The sequence below is a fragment of the Eschrichtius robustus genome, chromosome 11 (assembly GCF_028021215.1).
Source record: "Eschrichtius robustus isolate mEscRob2 chromosome 11, mEscRob2.pri, whole genome shotgun sequence".
Classification (NCBI taxonomy): Eukaryota; Metazoa; Chordata; class Mammalia; order Artiodactyla; family Eschrichtiidae; genus Eschrichtius; species Eschrichtius robustus.
The window spans coordinates 86,572,013-86,592,776 of NC_090834.1; the positions used below are offsets into that span (position 1 = coordinate 86,572,013).

The window sequence follows — 20,764 nt, forward strand, 5'->3', positions numbered from 1 at the left end:
TATTACCCTCCTCGTGATTTTCACCAAGAAATTAGCATATAGAAAGCAGTGTGTTAAGTACTTTGTATACACTAACTGGTCTTATCCTCAACACCTTACGAAGCAGATAATATTATAATCTTCATATCACAGATGAGGAAAATGAGACCTGGAGAAATTAAGCAACTAGATCTGTATAATAAATCGATTAAGAGAATCAGAGACCAGACCCAGGCTGAATGATTCCAGAGCCTGCTTTTTTAACCGTGACACTGTGCACTCCCTCAAGTGCCTAAAAAGTAATAAAAGAATTCCCCTAATTTAAAGTAACTGGATTTCCCATGCTTCTTACTTTCCCACTTTCCACCATCACCCCACCTTAGCACCCATTTAAAAAGCATCTGCCTTTAGTGGCTATATTTTGTTCAACATGTCCTTATGGAAATGACTGTGACTCAGTTTACAAATCTTTGTGTCTGTTGTCAGTCAAATAAGGTTTCTCAGCCTCAGCAAGTGTTGACATTTCTTTGTTCTTTGTTGCGGGGGGGGGGGGGGCTGTACTATGCATTGCGGGATGTTTAGCAGCATCCCTGGCCTCTACCCACTAGATGCCAGTAGCACCTTCCCCGTTGGGATAACCAAAAAATGTTTCCAGACATTGCCAAATGTTCCCCAGGAGTTGAAATTTCCCCTAGTTGAGAACCACTGCAGTAAAGGAGTTTGAGACAATCCCCTTCTGTAGAGGTGCAGGGAGCTGCGAATAAGCTACTGGCACACACCATGCTCTTTTCCGATTCCAACTTTTGATCATGACTTTTCCCCTCCCTCTTGGCTGGGCTATCTTCCTTCCTTCTCAACTCAGTGCCACCTCCTTTAATCTACTCTCTTCAGGCTTCACAGCCTCACCTTTGCGTCCCTCATTTTATTGAACTCTTCTATTTTTGTATGTGTGTCCCCGTCAGACTTCGAACATTTCAAGGGTATGAAATGTGTTTTCATCTGTGTACCTCCAGTATCTGGTATGTTGTAAACATAGTGTGCTTGCTGGATGTTTAACAAAATAATAAAAGTTGATCATACATTTTCAATGTAAGCATTTGTTCCCTGCTGCAGAGCCAGCACCTGAAATAATGTTTAATCCCATAGTAAATGCTCAATAAATATTTGGAAAATATTTTTCAAACATGTCAGATCAGAGTATGACTATTATTTCATTAGGTGGATATTAGGTAATATTTCCATTAGGTAGATACTGACTTATATTTTCTCTGTATATTGGAAAAAGATTACATTTTTATACTCATGATTAATTAGCATTTTCATTACCATGTCCCTCCTTGAATTTACTCAGAAACCAGAATATGTATCATGGAGGAGAGCTCAAAGTAAGAAGACGCAAAAAAGTCATAGGCTTAGTGCATTACTTTGCACGGGTTCAGAACTGTAAAACCAATGAAACTTTAAAAATGATTGATTCTAACCACCCATCTTATTTACTCAGTTAGTCATTCAACGTACATTCACTGAGTGCCTACCAAACGTTCCCTGCTAGAGACGCTGCACAGGGAGGACCTCAGAGTTCTTGGTCTTTTGGGAGAACAAGAAAGGAAAACAACACACAGTATGACAGGTGCTTAGTCAGAGATGTCACAGGGTATTGAGGGAGCCTGGAGTAGGGGCACCTGCCACAGCCTGTGGTGGCCAAGAAAGTCTCCCCAGGGGAAGGATGTGAGGTAGGACTTGAAGGATACATGGAGTTGGCAAAAGAGGGAAAGCATCCTCCAGGGAGAGGAAACAATGGAGGTGAAGACCCAGAGTTATGCAACAAGATGATGGACTGTTGGGAGGAAACTGAACACAGAGAGGCCAGAGATGGGAGCAAGGAAGGCGGGACATAGCCTACACAGATCAGAGCCTCTGCACAGCTCTAAGAAGTCCCACATTCCCCAAAGCAAGCCATTCTAATCTTCTGGGCATGAGGGACTACTGGAAAAATCTTCCTTACATTAAGGCAAAATCCATTTCCCTATGGAACAAAGCTACTGGGGTAAGCGAGGACGAGTACAGATCTAGAACAGCATGTCTCAAAGTGTGCACCACGGGCCTTCTATATGAGAACCAACTGGAGAACCAGGGAACCCTCAAATTTAGCAACACGAGGTGAATCACAGCTCTAGGGACGTATGCCTTCATATGAAGAAAGGTGATGAGGGCTGACAGCCAGGGTAAGCATTATTACATCCAGAGGCAAGAAGAAAAACAGGATCTGACCCTTTTACACCAGCTTGGAGCACCTGAGGATGCTCAACAAAGACCTGAGTGGGTTTTAGCCCTGGTGAGAAAGAGGGTTAAGCAAGGCTGGGAGTGGGTGGAATAAGGAGTAATCAAGCGGTGAGGGGACTGTTGGGCATGGGGGAGAGGAATCCAGTCTGAGTATTAAAGCAAGAAATGTATTGCCATCTAAACCCACTTTGAACTTCTCAGGAAACATACTAGCCATAGCTAACAAATGCTTTCTACACCTCTGTCTTTTGTTAACTTTCTCATCTCAAAACCCTGACATCCCTCCCAGGGCTGAGGCTACCTGGTACCTTTGTAAGAATTAGAAAACAGCCTCGGGCCTCCCTGGTGGTGCAGTGGTTGAGAATCCGCCTGCCAATGCAGGGGACACGGGTTCGATCCCTGGTCCGGGAAGATCCCACATGCCGCGGAGCAACTAAGACCGTGCACCACAACTACTGAGCCTGTGCTCTAAAGCCCGCAAGCCACAACTACTGAGCCCACGCGCTGCAACTACTGAAGCCCGCGTGCCTAGAGCCCGTGCTCCACAACAAGAGAAGCCACTACAATGAGAAGCCCGCACACCGCAATGAAGAGTAGCCCCCGCTCACTGCAACTAGAGAAAGCCCCGCGCGCAGCAACAAAGACCCAACACAGCCAAAAATAAATAAATAAAATAAATAAATTTATAAAAAAAAAAAAAAAAAAGAAAACAGCCTCTCCACCCCCACCCAGCTCCACAGTCCTTCAGCTGTGCACGACAGGGAGCAGTGGCCCGAAACCTTCCCAAAGGTCACCCTGTCTCCTCTTTCTTACTTCCTTACTTTCAATAATAGTTAATAAGCACCTATTGTATGCAAGGTACTATGAGAAATACAAAGGGAAGTGTTAAATGAAGAAGAAAGCCTCCCCCCACTTCCCAACCACCAAAAGAAAAAAAGATTGAGGGTAGAGAATGGGTAAAAAAGGGCATCCCTGAGAGGATGTGGGAAGACTGAAAATCACAGATCTATAGGTTCCTGGGAGAATAATTTATCCCAGCACTCCACTTCGGACCATTGTCTCGTCTCAGACAAGCATTAGCATAACCATTAGCCTCTCTGCCATGTAATTATTCTTGGGCTGGCTTACTCTGGCCCCCTGCCAAACGGGAACATTCGCAAATCTACATATGAATTTGGGATAGGGGATTTTTAATATACTCCTTCTAAATGTCCACTCACTGTTTGCGGCCAGGCAGGCTGCTCTAATGAGGTCTTTACCCTCCCCTCCCACCACGGATGGTTCATCATGGTACCTATTTGGTCCTTCATTCAGTCACTGAACAACATTTACTGAGCAACTATTAAGTGCCAGGCCCTGTGCCAAAAAATGATGGTGAACAAGGCAGCCATGGTTTATGCCCTAAGGAACTTGGTTTAGAGGGGAAAACAGATGTTTATTTCACCAGTCATTATAAATCTGATGATCACAAAAGGGTACATTGAGAATGAGCTTATCCTTTCTAGTGGGAGCTTCCACAGAAAGTAGGACCAAATACAATGCCAATCCATCCATGAAGCTCAAAAGCAGGAGCCTTGGAGTTCCCCTCTGGAGAGTTCTTCAATCTCCCCGTTGTTGACAGTTCTCTCAGCAAATTCTCTGTCCCTACACACACAACTGTCAAAGACGGGGTCCTAGTCTCACTTTATCATCTCATGCCCTCCTTTAAATTTGCTAGCCACACCTAGTGGCTTCCAAAGCATCATGACCAGACCCGTCCCAGTGTTTCTCTCTAGAAAGTTAAGAGCCCACTGGGTGAGGATAGGGGTGAGGTCTGCACTCTAGTGAAGTTCTAGTGAAGGTCTGTCATAACCTTGGGAAAAACTTCCCCAAAGGGCTACATCCCAGTCAAGTCCCCCTGACTGTTCATGTTCATACACGTACTCTCTTGTAACACTCAGAGAATATTATGCCCCAACAATAGGATATATTTTATTTTGAAGAACCCACATCCTATTTTATTTTCTTGGCTTTGTTTATAACCAAATCATGAAAAAAATAAAGCATGTTCTAGCATTAGAAGGTCTATCTACAATATCACCACATTTTCTCAGTCTACTTCAAAAAAAGCCAATGCCTGCCAAGAAATTAAATAAATCTGGGTGCTCCCCACATTGTAATTTTCCATTTTGCATGTGCCAGGCAAAGAGAATACTGCCTTATTCTGTCACCAGAATAAAAGCAGCAAACTTGCAACTTCAAATCCATGAGCTTATTAAAAATCTTATTTTTAAAAATTCATTCTCTTGTAGTTGGGCAATAAACTTGAAAATACATTAATGCTCTGTCAAGTAAGTATAGATAATGACATTAAATATGAACAAGCACATCATTTCATGGGTGCAGGACGAGTTTATAAGACATAAATGCTCTGACAGTAAGAAAACATACTGCTATATTCAATTATATCATCTGCTCAAAATACAATTGCTTCTATGTTTGGTAAATAGACTAAATCCAGGTCACATTCCTGTGTTCAACTGAGTTTCTAGTCACTCCCTTTTCTCTAAATACTTGCGTTCTTTGTTTCTACATGTTCTTAAGTGTCATCGTTTATTGCTATAGGCATGATGGCTATACTTAACTAATAATGACAGTGGTTGTCATTAGATTTTAACTCAGTAACACTAGTCTGACATATCATTTGAAGTATGTCTTCAATTTAAATTTGATTAAAATTACAAACATCCCATCTATTGTGCCAATCAAAATGTTGTCACCCTTTCCCTGAACTTTTCTATGAACTTTCTTGAAATAAGTTATGGCAGCTTAAAGTTAAGGCTAGCCTTGGGTCATACACATATTTTAAAATACCACTCTTGGAATTGAGCAGAGCAAGGCCAATTGGGGCTCCTTTTCTAAAAGGACTTGATTTTGACTTACACCCCAGAAAAATTCTCAAGGCAAAAAGTACAATATAGTGAGACTTCCAAGGCTTTAACTCAGATTCCCATATCATGCTGTAACACAAGTGCTCGGCAGGGATTTTAATTTGGTTGTATGTATTTTAAGATCTCGGACCTAGCAAATACCTTTGGTAGTAAAACCAGGTACTTTCCTGTATGCAAAACTGATGGAAACGTGTTGAGCAAGAGATGGAGCAAAAGAAGGAAAATAGATAAAGAGCACGTGCAAATACAATGTTTTAGACACATATACAGCAGGCTTCTTACACACATCGTCTTATTTACTCCCCATAGTTACACTATTGGGCTCAATTTATGGATGAGGAAACTGAGGCTTAGAGAGGTTAAGTGACTTGCCCAGGTTCATAGAGTAGTTTGCTTCCCTGGCAGTGATAAAAAAGTAGAGACAAATTATTGTGTTGTTGTTGCTGTTTTCCTGAACCCAGGCAGCCATTCTGGGAAGGTAACAGAGGACACAAGGTTCTGATTAATAGCCTTGGGATCTTTTCTTTTTTTTTTTTAGTGTTTTTCTATGTATGGGAAGATGCAAGAGCCTGGGCTCATTGAAAATATTCCTTTGATATGCATCTTTAAAAAAATAATAATAAATAAATAAATTTATTTATTTATTTATGGCTGTGTTGGGTCTTCGTTGCTGCATGCGGGCTTTATCCAGTTGCAGCAAGCGGGGGCTACCCTTCATTGCCGTGCGTGGGCTCCTCATTACCGTGGCTTCTTTTGTTGTGGAGCACGGGCTCTAGGTGCGCGGGCCTCAGTAGTTGTGGCACACGGGCTCAGTAGTTGTGGCTTGCGGGCTCTAGAGCACAGGCTCAGTAGTTGTGGTGCACGGGCTTAGTTGCTCCGCGGCATGTGGGATCTTCCCGGACCAGAGCTCAAACCTGTGTCCCCTGCATTGGCAGGCAGATTCTTAACCACTGCACCACCAGGGAAGCCCTCCCTTCGGATATTAACAGCGTTTGGAACTTTAGTTATGTTTATGAAATGCTATTCTCTGTGTTCTATTTAGACGACGGATTTATAAACATTTAATTTTCAAATAATTTATCTTTTTTTTTAGAAAAATAAGACACTATCCAATAATCCTTTTAGATATTATTACCTCTATTATACAGGTAAGGATAATGACGTGCAGACCAATCTGCCCAAGGTCATATAACAGGGACTAGAATCTTGCAATACCATCTGACTTCAAGTCGAGTGTTCTTCCCACTAAATAATAATGCATTTCTCATGTCTCTCCTAACAGCTGTCTGAAAGCTTCAAAAACGAATGGTTTGGAAGGCAAAACCCTGAAAGAGTACATATAGACTATATAAAAGAATTCTCAGGTAAAGTAGCAAGCAGGGTAGGTAGACAACTGCCTAAGAGATTTCATTTAAAAAGGTTACTGCAAACGCCTGGTTCAGTTTTTAAATTCCCTCCTTTTGTTTCCATGACATCATTTGTTCTTGTGATACCACCCTTTTCATTGCCTTTATAACACTTAACACTGTCAATAAATAACTTATTTAGTTCTCTATATGTTTATGTCTATTGCTTCTTCCACCTTATTAGAACCAGAGTTCCATGAGATCTCTGTCTTGTTCACACCATATACTGGCATACTGTAGGGACTCAATAAACACTTCTCAAATGACTGAATGAACGAATGGTCTCTCTTTAACTATTCCGCTGTCTCCTTAGACGGAACCATATTCTTTTTTTTATTGCCTTCCACACACTCTCTCAGCTCTAGTCAGGGAGATATTCTCTCTGTCCACTTTTACCCATGTAGCAAACAACTCAAGGTGATAAAGACAGCATTTATAACCCTTCTGAGTTAATATCCTAGTGAGAATTAAAATTTATCAGATTTCTTTGCAGCTATGACAGAAAGACCATATCCAAAACCCTTAAGGTCAGATGTGATTCCATAAGTAGAAACTTTTGAATTTCAAAAATGTTAATATGTTACATATATCAAATATTATGTAATGTGCCCAGCAAGGTCTAGGAGAGCAACCCATAATCAAACACATTAATTATTTTTTATCAAAACAATCAATTGGTTATACCAAATAAGGTCCTGCTATTAAATGAGTTATGAAAAAATTGTTTGGTCATCTGCAATTTTGGATTTTAGAATTGCATATTAGAGACTGTGGACTTGTAGCACTAACTCAGGGGTTGTAAGGAGAAAGTATAATACACTTTAAGCACATGCTGAGTGCATGGCATGCAGAAAGTATTCAAATTATCAGGACAGTTATAGGTTTGCAGGCATCTTCATTAAACAAGTGTAGCCTCTGTGTGCATATATACAATATATACAATGCAACAATTCATGAATATGTCAAGAATTTAGATGTTTCTCAATGATTTGTTATTTTGACAGTATGAGATGCTGCCATATGCATGCTCTAAATTTTCCTACTGGCTAAGGATTCTTTTCGGTGGTGGTGGTGGGGGGAGTCCATCTCTTGCAATGTCTTCAGACCCACATCTGTTTATATAGTAAGGATACTGTACACATTTATAGGTTTAAAACTTTTGAAATAGGGAAATATATAAAATATATGCCTATAGTTTTACCCTCACTTGTAGAAATAGATAAAAGAATCATGTGCTCTCTCAGAAGTGGGTTTTTTTTCTTTTTTTCTCTGCATAATATCACTTTCCTGCTTTTGGTATATGCAGCTAAGTGCGAGATGAGGTGGACTGACAATCTCACCTAATACATATACTATACAAACAAAATGATAATAGACAATTTGGGAACACCCACTCTAACTCCTGCTGCAGCTGCCCAAGTTAAGTGTGGTCACCCTATGGGCGAGCATCACAAAGCCCAGTATTAGCTTTAGCAGGACTAATGCAGCCATCAGTGTAGACAGCACTGTAGCACTGTCTTGAGATCCAGCAGCAAGAATAGCAGTGTGATGTGGGTAGTGGGTCACTTCTTGAAACTTGTGCTTTTAACACAACCATTTAAAACTCGACAAATTCAGGAGACATATAATGGAACAGAATATAATGCATGAATCCAGGTTCATTAAACTCATGCATTTTTTGAAAAACAAAATATGACAGAACATTTCATTACTGATGCAGATATGAGAAAAAGTGTTATGCTGCTATTTAGAATGTGTCTTGTATGCCGTGGAATTGAAATATTTCCAAATCATCAATAATTAAAATGATGAGAATCCATCATTTCACTGACATTTACTTCTACATGAAAAGATGGCCTATTTTAAATGTGCTCACACATATTCTTGTCAATCACTAGCTGTCACAGCAAATTATTTCATTTTGTACATCACATGGCAGTTAGCAGAAATCTCTAGGTTTAAATTTAGATCTTAGGTGTAGTATCAAGAACTCTTTTCATGGATTTTTTTTTTTTCTGTGACTACATCTTCAAAATACAGTATATAAAAGATGTAAAATCCTATTTGTAATACTCAGTTTCACTTCTGGTTAACAAAACTCAGGACTGAAATGAATCACTATAAATGATAACACTGAAAGCCAAATAGTAAAGTAGGATATACAGGAAAGAATGAAAATACAAAACTAAAATAAATAAATAAATAAAAATAAACAATCAGAACTCCATACAATGAAACTTGGACCTAATGAATTAGGCCCAAACAGATTTTTTCCCTCATCTTTTTTAAGACATTTAAGCTATTGCAGAGCATGAACCATTTCTTATGCTAAGTTTGCATTGCCTACAGCTCCTAGCAGTTATAAAGGAGCTGAACTCTTATAAACCCCATGAATCTGATGCAAGAATTTTTACTGTGCCACTATTAAGCAGAAGATCCAGGAAACTGTGAATAAAACCTAAACTGTATGCCCATGAATCTGAAAACTTTAAAAATGCCTTTTCAAACAACTCATTAACTACATCTTCACAGTTCTAGAGGAATCATTAATAAATTTCAGAATCTTCAAATGGCAGAATTACAAGACTTAATAAGACAGTTGATCTTCATCAAATGTCTTCATAAAAATTCTTTCTGTTCTTCCCACACACAATTAATCTTTCTGTTTAGGTGTTCAACTTCAAATATAAGAATTATTCTAATATTGCATTTCAACAGGGAATGCTTCATGTCAGTCTTGACCTTGGCTTGACCTCTATATGAAAGCTCTGTGTTTGGAGGTATGTGATGAATAGCTCTCCAGCTTTCTATTAAATCCAGTGCCACTGGTTGTCAACAGTGATGCTCAAAAGGGGTGGTAAAATATTTCAAAAATCAGAGATGTTCTGCAGGTCTCTTTCCACCTTAGTAAATCTGGAAATAGTTCTAAGGCAATTTTCACTATCTACACTATTTTTCTAAAGAATAAGAAAAAAATGAAGTATGGAAATATAACTGCCAAAATATACATAGATTTATTTGGCTTTCCTGTGCCAGAAATAAAGTAAATTTTCCTTTGGAGGGCCCAAAGCATTCGGTTTAAAAATTTTTTTAAATTTAAAATCAGAGATGAAGGGATAATGACAAAAAAAGATATCAGACTATGAGTCCCTTTTTTTTTATCTGTCTCTGATCTGGCCTCATACCTGGCACATAGTAGACTCTCAATGAATGTTTGTTGAATGAATGAAAATCAGTATATTAAAATAATGACCAGTTACTGACTCTAATGCTTGTTGGTTAGTTGTACATTAAAATATTCATGCTCATTTGGAAAGATACAACAGTAACACCAAATTCTGCCAGGTGTTTTCCCCCTATTTACCTTAAGAAAATAGAATTTTCCAACTTCTGAGAATGTCTCCTTACCCTAAATTTATCTACCATTTTCAAAGCTACTCAAGCATGTTTTATTTTTATGGTAAACTCATGACAACAAGTTGGCAAATTATCGATTATCTATGAAACTCATGCAAGAAAGGTAATTTTAACCTGATTTGAAAAATTATATGTGAATGTGTAGGTGGTATACATATATGAAATCTCCCACACCCCTCTCAAATTATATACATATATATGATAAATTACATATATGAAATAAATTATTATTTAATATATATATAATAAATTATTGGTGTTTATATTCTTGTTCTGAAAGAAACCAAGTATCAGTTCTTAGGCTTATAGGCTTATCTATGAGCTTAACTTAGACAAGTGGCTTTTTCCCCATTATACTTAAGTCTTTTTAACGGACATGTGATATGCTAGTCTGTGTCCAAGCTCACCTACAATTTCTTTTCTCAAAAGACGAGGCACATCTGCCACCTGCTCTACTCCGTGTCCCAGCAACAACTGTCGAGCAGCATAAAGATTGATTATCAGTCAAAAACCATTGCACAACACCAGATTTTGGTGGGTTAAGCTTGCTGATCCAGCAAGAGATGGTGTGAAATTTTCAGGAGTGTGTGCCAACATTTTGGTGCTAAAAGAACAGCAGTGCATGTCACAGTGAAACACAGCCAAAGATACGCAGACAAAGCAGAGAAGTTTTTTGTTCTAGACTTGGCTTTAAAAGGATAAAAGAGAAAACAAAAAGTAGGAGGAAATTAGTTTGTACATTTAAAAATCATCCACCAAGCTTAGTCATGTGTGTAACATTGTTATTTTAGGCATACATGTCCAGATCTTCTAAGAAGCTTAGCTATAAATAATTTTTGTATATCTCTTGCAAAATACCATAATCGTAAGAACGGCAAGTACTTCTGATTAATAAAAATAAATGAGGATCTTAAGGAAGCATTTATTACATATATATCTGAATATAAAAAAGTCACAGAAACATTTACCCACAAAGACTCATGCTTTTATACAAGCAGATGATTCAATGAATACAAAATAAAGGCAGCCATATTTTAAAGTTAAAGCAAAATTTGAAAACTATATGGGTCTACACTACTGCATAGGTAATTTTCACTGAGTATTGTAGCAACAAGTTTCTTTACAAGGACCAAATTACCTTGAACTTTCTAATGAATTCAAGAAGTTATTTCCTAATGATCAAGTATTCTTAAAGAGATAGAAATCCTAGTATCACTTTATATAATAACATTAATAGAAGAAGAATTTTCATCACTTCATCTGTAATGAACTTCAGAATTACTTTTCTTCTACTTATGCAATTACTGCCTAGACTTGCCTTTGGTTCACTGGCTTTACAGCAGTTGCAGGAAAAAAAAATACTTCTAATAAGGTATAAAAAGCAGAGGGGAATACAGCAGTTAGATACACTGAATTTGTATGGCAAAGTAGTTATGTCATTTAAATGTGATTACCATATACAGCACTTGATAACAGACCCTGGGTATGACATGCTTAGAAGAATATTCTTAGACAGTGGTACTTTTATTTCTCTCTTAAAACAGGTTGTTTCCCACTGAAAAAAATTGTTTTTTTTTATTTTAGAAAATCTCCACATTTCTGAAATGTTAGAAACAATGGACTTTTAAAAAAGACCTTACCTACAAGTGTGTCTAAAATATACATAATCATATTTTGTAAATGTAAAAAATATATATATATACATTTCAAGGTTAAAAGTCAAGCTGTAGCATTTATCTTATGAAAAATTTTATTTGGAAAATCACATGTATATAAGAATTATATGTTCATTACTGGCCACATTTTCAAAATTATGTTAATGCCATCTGAAAAAAGACCAAGAGTGTAAATGAATAAATGATACTTGAAACTTTGAACTATTTTCTGAGAGAATAAGTCTAATGAATTATGTCTGTTGAGTGTCACAGAAACTAAACAGTAAATTCAATAATCTCTGATTTAATTTATTATATTTTCACCATTTAACCTCCTGCAGGCTCCCTAATGTCTATTCAGATCTATATTAAATTAAGCACCAATGCTAATGAAGGGCAATAAACGTGGCTGTCAGTGGATTTTTCTTTCATTAAGCACATTATCCTCTTACTGAGCTGTAAATGCGTAAACATTAGTTTTGTTAAACCATGCAAAAAAGACAGAATGAAAATCATTTTTTAATTGCACCCCTTAAGCAATTTACTGTGTGGGGGGGTAGGGTGTTTTTTTTTGTTTTTACCTTTAATTTTTTTGAATGGATCTAAAAAGGGCTCTCCCGTTGAAACATAAACATCGGCTTCACAGGGTATGTCTTCGGGTTCGAGGGCTTCAGTGCCGTCTGCCAAGAATACTCGTCGTGCAGCCATGTTCAGATTCAGCTTTTCCGTGCACTCCTCCAGCAACTAACAGAAAGCAAGAGGTAAGAGAAAAGGATTGACAACAAAGAAAGTAACACATTTCCGCTAAACAAAAGACGCAATGATCAAATAGAAACCCACTGAGCCACTTGCCAAGTTAAGTAACTCAATAACTCCACCAATATGGTTATTTTGTAGCAGTTGAAAATATACAAATAGGTTAATCACAACACTGAGAATATCTGATTCTCAAATTCTAGTCCTTGAACATTCCATCATTTTAACAGTGTTATAGAGATATAAAGCCATTGTATCTGTTTAATTAAATATACTACTTATATATTGATTAAAAAAGGAATGAAATGCCTGTGAGGTCTATGTATATACATATAAGCAATTTACAGATACAGACAATTTTAAACAATAAATGTCGTCTTTCTCACTTTTCATAGATAAAGAGAATAAGGGAAGAAATAAAGCACTGAAAACTTTTGGACACCAGTTACCAAGGTGATGGTTGGTACAGTAACTTTGGCAAAAACTGTTCTAGATCCATTTTTGTAAGCTGTTACTCTAATCACTCTGGGTTGAAGTTTGTATCTTTGAGACAATCTATGCCAATCCTGGTCCAACTTAAATTTTAAAGAAGAGAACTCTGCAACTCTGAAGAAAAAAACACACAACAATTTGTGCACGTTAATTAGTAAAAATATTTAAGTAAATATTATCGTTCGTATTTTCTACAGATATAAGCACTAACGATTGTTCCTAAATATTCCTCAAAAAAAAAAAAACCTTTTTATAGGATAAGATTGTCCATATGTACTTAAATATTTTAAAAAATTTAATACATGATAAGTTTGCCAAAACTGTTCATGTAAAACACATATCTCAGAATAAACCATTTAAATCATTTTACTATAAAACATCACAACACTCATTTAAAAAAATTATACATATATATATGCTATATTCTAACAGAAAGCAAAAAAATAGTAATATGGTCTTAACATCATGAAATAGTAAATGGCTAAGATTTTCCCTTAAGTTTTCTTGTTTATCAAAGTTCTTCGATTTTTTTTAAAAGATTTGAAATTCAAATACATCATACTAAACTTTTCATTCTGAAGTCAATTTTATTGCTTTCATTTCAAATTGCTTGGGGGCAGTAAGAGAAGATTTCTAAGTTTTGTTTTCAGTCAAAACCAGTTTCAATCTGTATTATTTTTCTCAGCAAAAGTACATGTAAATGACTAACATGTCATACTTTTTACTTAAGAGTTCTCTAGCTAACCCTGGTAACTCCTAATGCCACAGCAGCAAAGTAAACATTTTAAAGTAAAAATGTGAGATAAATTAAAACCACGGTATATCCACCTATTTGAACATATGAAAATAATGTGAATATCAGTTTCTTAGTTTAATTTTTATCAACATTTTCTTCTATCCATAAACTCTTAACAGTTTATGATAATCTTGATGTGAAAACATACACAAAATGGTTTTATAAGTTCATTTCAATTTGATTTTATTTCAAATATTGGTTAAATATCAAAAGTATGCATTTCTACTTTTACACAAATATCTGGTAAACCAAGGTAATTCATGGTCTTAGCCTGATTCTGCTTCAAATATTCCTTTCAGAGTTTCATATTATCCAGGTTCAAGTGTATCTCATGTTTTCTCCAAGTGTAATTAGCAACATTCTACTCAGGTGCTTTCAAAGAAAAAAGTAAACAAAACAAAAGCAGAAACAAAACCCTAGAGATGTGTTACATTTTAATGTTTGAAATAGTCAACTGAGTCATTATAAATTCTGCTCAAAGGAAAAAGCTTCAACAGTCAGTTAAAAAGAACAGAGAACAGCTTTGATTACCTCAATTGACCCACTGGAGCACTGACAGGTCTGTTTCTCTTGGATGCTGATATAAAAAAAGAATTGTTTTTACTGTTTGATTTGTAGCTATCTGGGTCTGATATTTCATCATGGCTATGATCTGATGCTGTTTGATGTGTGCAGCAATCTTGAAGACCTGACCCTTCTGATGCTGCCGCTGAATGTAAAAGTCTGTTGGGGCCAAACTGAGGCTGCAAATAATCTTCAGTAGGTTTAATAACTGCTTTTGCCTGGGATGACATAAACTCTCTGAAAGAAACAATGCAGGGAAGAATACAGTGAATTGATGTGTAATCACTTATTAACAGCTACCACATAATAACTAGTTGTGTGCTATGTGCTAGACAAAACATTACACGCTTAGACAGTATTTTGCTTAAGCCTTACAATATCCCTGGGAGGTGGGTACTATTTTTATCCCCATTTTACAGATTTAAAAAGTTGTGGCTCAGGGCTTCCCTGGTGGCGCAGTGGTTGAGAGTCTGCCTGCCAGTGCAGGGGACACGGGTTCGAGCCCTGGTCTGGGAAGATCCCACATGCCGCGGAGCAGCTGGGCCCGTGAGCCACAGCTACTGCGCCTGGGCGTCTGGAGCCTGCGCTCCGCAACAAGAGAGGCCGCGATAGTGAGAGGCCCGCGCACCGCGATGAAGAGTGGCCCCCGCTTGCCGCAACTGGAGAAAGCCCTCGCACAGAAACGAGGACCCAACACAGCCATAAATAAATAAATAAATACATTTAAAAAATAAATAAATAAATAAAAATAAAAGTACAGCTTCATATATTTAAAAAAAAAAAAAAAAGTTGTGGCTCAGAGAGGCTAATTAACTTGCCCGTCCTCACATAATCAGTAGTTGACTTGGTGGGAAACTGAACGCAAGATGTCCTAAAATAAAACCCACATTCATAACCATTAAATTTAATCACTTAATGAAACTAAAGAAGAAAAACTGTGTAATGCTTGAAGTAATGTTAAGTAACATTTTAAAATTCTTACATTGATTTATTAAACACTAGCACTCTGTTAAGTATTAGTAAATATAAAAATTAAAGAGATGTGGCTCCTACCCTCAAGAAACTTGCAAACTATCCCCTAATAAAGAGAGAATGTATGTTAAATAAACTGCTTAGAACGCTGGGTGTATATTAACCTTAAGTGCAAAAAGAATTCCTTGAAGGCAAACTTTTGTGCATTGGAATAAAGTTGGTAAAGTCTACAGCAGACCTGGGATTAGGTGATAACTCATCCTGGTTTGCTCAGGACTGTCCTGCCTTTGGCACTAAAAGCCACACATCTCAAAAATTCCCTTAGTCTCAGACAAATTGGGACAGTTGATTACCCTACCTGGTATTTACGCTGAAAGAGTAGTATTTAGATGAACTAAATACTTGAACAGGGGGCCACATGACCTGGGATGATATGTAAATCTATGCAAATACCAAGTCAGAAAGATGGAAAATGTAGAAGTGCTGGCATGATAAAATGAAACAAGCTTAAACATATTTGAGAATATTGAGCTGTTGGGTAGAGGATCAGCCATAGAGGATAGTTAGTTTCCATGTATTACTGTAACTGGGGCTATTTTTATACCAACCATACCTGCCTCTTTCCAATTTGCTAGTTCCTCAATAGTCCTTATTAAGTAATATAATATAACCTCCCCATCCACACAATTACAAAACAACACATGCTTAGTGTGGAAAGCTTGGCACGAACAACCCCTACTCCAAATTTTTCTCATCCACAAATTTCATTAAAATCACAATTATTTCATCTGGCCTTATGTCCACAAGGGTGTACAATGGTTTATTATTTCCTCTGAGAGAATGGAAGGTAGTTATGTGCCACAGGGTAAATGGTTGCATGTGGATGAGAGTTGACACAGTGGGTCAATGGAGCTCAAACACTGGGATCCAAGCAGTTGTATTTTGTTGTTGTTGTCATCACATGTTTTATCCCAGTCTGCCCTGGACTGTGCATAGCACTGAGGAGAGAAATGGCCTTCCCTACATTCTGAGGATCCACCCAGGTTTATAACTGTGGCAAACAGCATCTTGAATGGATCATTGGACTTTAGCTCTGGCTGAGGTGGGACCCCCCTGCAAACTACCTGAGGTACTCAGATATTGATGGCAGTGGGGAGTGGTGGCATGTGGCAGCAGTCATGTCACAGTGGTGGTGTTTCTGCAGCAACAGCAACAGAGCTGCAAATGGTCACCAAGCTCTTCAACCTGCAAATCTCATAACCAGCTCCCAGTGCCCATACACAGTTACTTGGAAAGCAAATTCTCAGGTAAAGAAAGAAAAGGAATTCTCTACTAAATGCAGAATGAGGTGTCTTTCTTTTTTAATGAATGCATTTTGTTTACTGTCAAATATTTTTACAAATATACTAATGATTTTATGTAATAATCCATTATTCTACCACCACAATGCAAAAAGGTTATTAATTTTTCCATATTCCAAAGCTTCAACCACATCATACCTTTATTTTAATACTTTGCCTTTTTTACTTAACACTGTTTTACAACCATTTTTCAGATTGCTATATAGTCTTTACAGATTTTACTGGAATGTAATATTTTTGTCAAGCATATTTTGCTTTTTTTCCAACTGAGTCGTTTTAAGGGTTATCTATTATTTTTGTCTGCTGGCATATCTTTCCCCTGTATTATGGTAACAGCACTTGCATCCTTTTGAGAAACTATCCATCCCTACCCCTCCCAACTCCACATGATTCTGGTAGGGTTAGGAAAATAAATTATATGAGATTTACCTGGTAAATGGTAAAAAGAATTAAACTATATGGTTCTATCATGTATGTATTTATTACTTACTTTTCTCTAGTAATTTATATGTAAAAGGGGAGAAAGGGTAGTTTTTCATGTTAAAAAGTCACTACTGTTTCACCATCTTTAGTCTTGAGCTTTTTTTTTTTTTTTTTTTCGTGGTGTTTGGTCTTCGTTGCTGCGCGTGGGCTTCTTCTAGTTGGGGCGAGCAGAGACTACTCTTCTTTGCAGTGCGCGGGCTTCTCATCGTGGTGGCTTCTCTTGTTCCGGAGCGCAGGTTCTAGGAGTGCAGGCTTCACTAGTTGTGGCTCGCGGGCTCTAGAACGCAGGTTCAATAGTTGTGGTGCACAGGCTTAGTTGCTCCGCGGCATGTGGGATTTCCCCAGACCGGGGATCAAACCCGTGTCCCCTGCATTGGCAGGCACATTCTTAACCACTGCGCTACCAGGGAAGTCCCTAGTCTTCAGCTTTGATTTATTTTATCAACACTGAAGACAGGTGTGCACTAGTTCTTACACACTATGGAACTGTTCTTTCTTATAACAACTGATGTGTTTCCTAGTCACTGTGTGCGTGAGAGGATGATCACAGAACTTGGCAAAGCTAACTTGTCCCACATGGGAATTAAATTCACACACATGGTTTGTTAAATTAATGCTGGAAATGAGGGTGTTAGGATCATTCAGTTTGCAAGGAATAAACAGGCATTTGGGTTTCAAGTGATAGAGCTTATAACAGGATACACAGAAAGTTAAGAAAGGAGATAAAACCACTCTAGTAGAGCACAAAGAGAATTAGAAGACCATTTATTGCTCTCCAGGATATACTAGTGACTTAAGAACAACTCTAGACCGTTTTTTGACTTAATAACCTCATCTCTCCTTCTGTGTCTATCTGCTTCCTCTTTGTACATCTTACTGCCTAACCTATCTCTGTTCTCCTCCTCTTTCCTCATGGCTTCTGCTAACTTCCTCTATGTATCTCCCCATTTCTATTCCACATGACTTTCTGCAGACTCTCTCTGTATGATACATTCAATTCCCCCAAAAGTTTAATTTCATCACTACCCAATATAGGCCACCCCTGTTGGATAGAACTCTCAAGCTGGACAATTTCATAAGCCACTGGCAAACGTGTGGATGGGAAAGTACCCATCAGTGGCCAAAAAAACTATGGATAGGACAGCAGGATAATAAGGTACAGAGGAGTTAGAGTAAGATGGGTCTCAGATGCCTCCCAAAAAAGGAAAATGTAATTGGCAGGGAACTTGCATGGCCTATACTGAGATAAGCAGAGATACTATAAATTTAATTGATTGAAAAAGTCCTCACTAAACATATCACACAATTTAAATTACTACCAGATGTGTTTAACGATCTGTTTTCCAGGCAAGTTTATTTTATATTAAAAAGATTAAATGTTAAAAAAAAAAAACACTACTCAAAGGCTGTTTTGATACTTCTGGTTATTTTAATTTTAGCCATTCACTTATTTTTTTTTTAAACATCTTTATTAGAGTACAATTGCTTTACAATGGTGTGTCAGTTTCTGCTTTATAACAAAGTGAATCAGTTATACATATACATATACATATGTCCCCATATCTCTTCCCTCTTGCATCTCCCTCCTTCCCACCCTCACTATCCCACCCCTCTAGGAGGTCACAAAGCACCGAGCTGATCTCTCTGTGCTATGCGGCTGCTTCCCACTAGCTATCTATTTTACGTTTGGTAGTGTATATAAGTCCATGCCACTCTCTCACTTTGTCCCAGCTTACCCTTCCCCCTCCCCTTATCCTCAAGTCCATTCTCTAGTAGGTCTGCATCTTTATTCCCGTCTGGCCCCTAGGTTCTTCTGACCATTTTCTTTTTTTTTTTTAGATTCCATATATATGTGTTAGCATATGGTATTTGTTTTTCTCTTTCTGACTTACTTCACTATGTATGACAGTCTCTAGGTCCATGCACCTCACTACAGATAATTCAGTTTCATTCCTTTTTATGGCTGAGTAATATTCCATTGTATATATGTGCTACATCTTCTTTATCCATTCATCTGTCAATGGACACTTAGGTTGCTTCCATGTCCTGGCTATTGTAAATAGAGCTGCAATGAACATTGTGGCACATGACTCTTTTTGAATTATGGTTTTCTCAGGGTATATGCCCAGTAGTTGGATTGCTGGTAGTTCCAATTGTATGGTAGTTCTATTTTTAGTTTTTTAAGGAACTTCCATACTGTTCTCCATAGTGGCTGTATCAATTTACATTCCCACCAACAGTGCAAGAGGGTTCCCTTTTCTCCACACCTTCTCCAGCATTTTTTGTTTGTAGATTTTTTGATGATGGCCATTCTGACTAGTGTGAGGTGATACCTCATTGTAGTTTTGATTTGCATTTCTCTAATGATTAATGATGTTGAGCATTCTTTCATGTGTTTGTTGGCAAACTGTATATCTTCTTTGGAGAAATGTCTATTTAGGTCTTCTGCCCATTTTTGGATTGGGTTGTTTGTTTTTTTGATATTGAGCTGCATGAGTTGCTTGTATGTTTTGGAGATTAATCCTTTGTCAGTTGCTTCATTTGCAAATATTTTCTCCCATTCTGAGGGTTGTCTTTTTGTCTTGCTTATGGTTTCCTTTGCTGTGCAAAAGCTTTTAAGTTTCATTAGGTCCCATTTGTTTATTTTTGTTTTTAGTTCCATTTCTCTAGGAAGTGGGTCAGAAAGGATCTTTTGTGATTTATGTCATAGAATGTTCTGCCTATATTTTCCTCTAAGAGTTTTATAGTGTCTGGCCTTACATTTAGGTCTTTAATCTATTTTGAGTTTATTTTTGTGTATGGTATTAGGAAGTGTTCTAATTTCATTCTTTTATATGTAGCTGTCCAGTTTTCCCAGCACCACTTATTGAGAGGCTTTCTTTTCTCCATTGTATATTCTTGCCTCCTTTATCAAAGATAAGGTGACCATATGTGCATGCGTTTATCTCTGGGCTTTCTATCATGTTCCACTGATCTTTATTTCTGTTTTTGTGCCAGTACCATATTGTCTTGATTACTGTAGCTTTGTAGTATAGTCTGAAGTCAGGAAGCCTGATTCCTTCAGCTCCGTTTTTCTTTCTCAAGATTGCTTTGGCTATTCGGGGTCTTTTGTGTTTCCATACAAATTGTGAAATGTTTTTGTTCTAGTTCTGTGAAAAATGCCAGTGGTAGTTTGATAGGGTAGCCATTCACTTCTAATTGTAGAGAAATTGAGAATGTAATATTGTGATTTTAAGCCCAGTCTCTGGACCATCTGGCACAGTAGTTTGTTGTCGATGTTGGCACAAAGGGATATGGGTTGCAAGATAGGATTGTCCTCCTTGATGCCAACCTTTAGAGTGAGCAAATAGCTGCCAGCACGATTATCCCATCATCGTAATACAGGACTTTTTTTTTTTTTGGCTGCATTGGGTCTTTGTTGCTGCATGCAGGCTTTCTCTAGTTGCAGTGAGCGGGGGCTACTCTTCATTTCAGTGCGTGGGCTTCTCATTGCAGTGGCTTCTCTTGTTGAGGAGCACAGGCTCTAGGTGTGTGGGCTTCAGTAGTTGTGGCACACAGGCTCAGTAGTTGTGGCACACAGGCTTAACTGCCCTGTGGCATGTGGGATCTTCCCAGACCAGGGCTCGAACTCGTGTCCCCTGCATTGGCAGGCAGATTCTTAACCACTGCG

General features: G+C 37.8%; 1 protein-coding gene across 5 annotated transcripts in view; it reads right to left on the minus strand.

The window, feature by feature from the left end:
* DCDC1 (doublecortin domain containing 1) overlaps positions 1 to 20,764 on the minus strand; it is a 476,122-nt gene that overhangs the window by 416,902 nt on the left and 38,456 nt on the right. For all 5 annotated transcript variants that reach the window (XM_068555102.1, XM_068555097.1, XM_068555098.1 and 2 more), the window contains 3 exons: positions 14,246 to 14,515; positions 12,876 to 13,032; positions 12,252 to 12,414 (listed from right to left, as the gene is read on the minus strand). In XM_068555102.1, coding sequence (XP_068411203.1) covers positions 12,252 to 12,414; positions 12,876 to 13,032; positions 14,246 to 14,508 — 583 coding nt within the window. In that variant the 5' untranslated portion in view covers positions 14,509 to 14,515. The remainder of the gene's footprint in view (positions 1 to 12,251; positions 12,415 to 12,875; positions 13,033 to 14,245; positions 14,516 to 20,764) is intronic.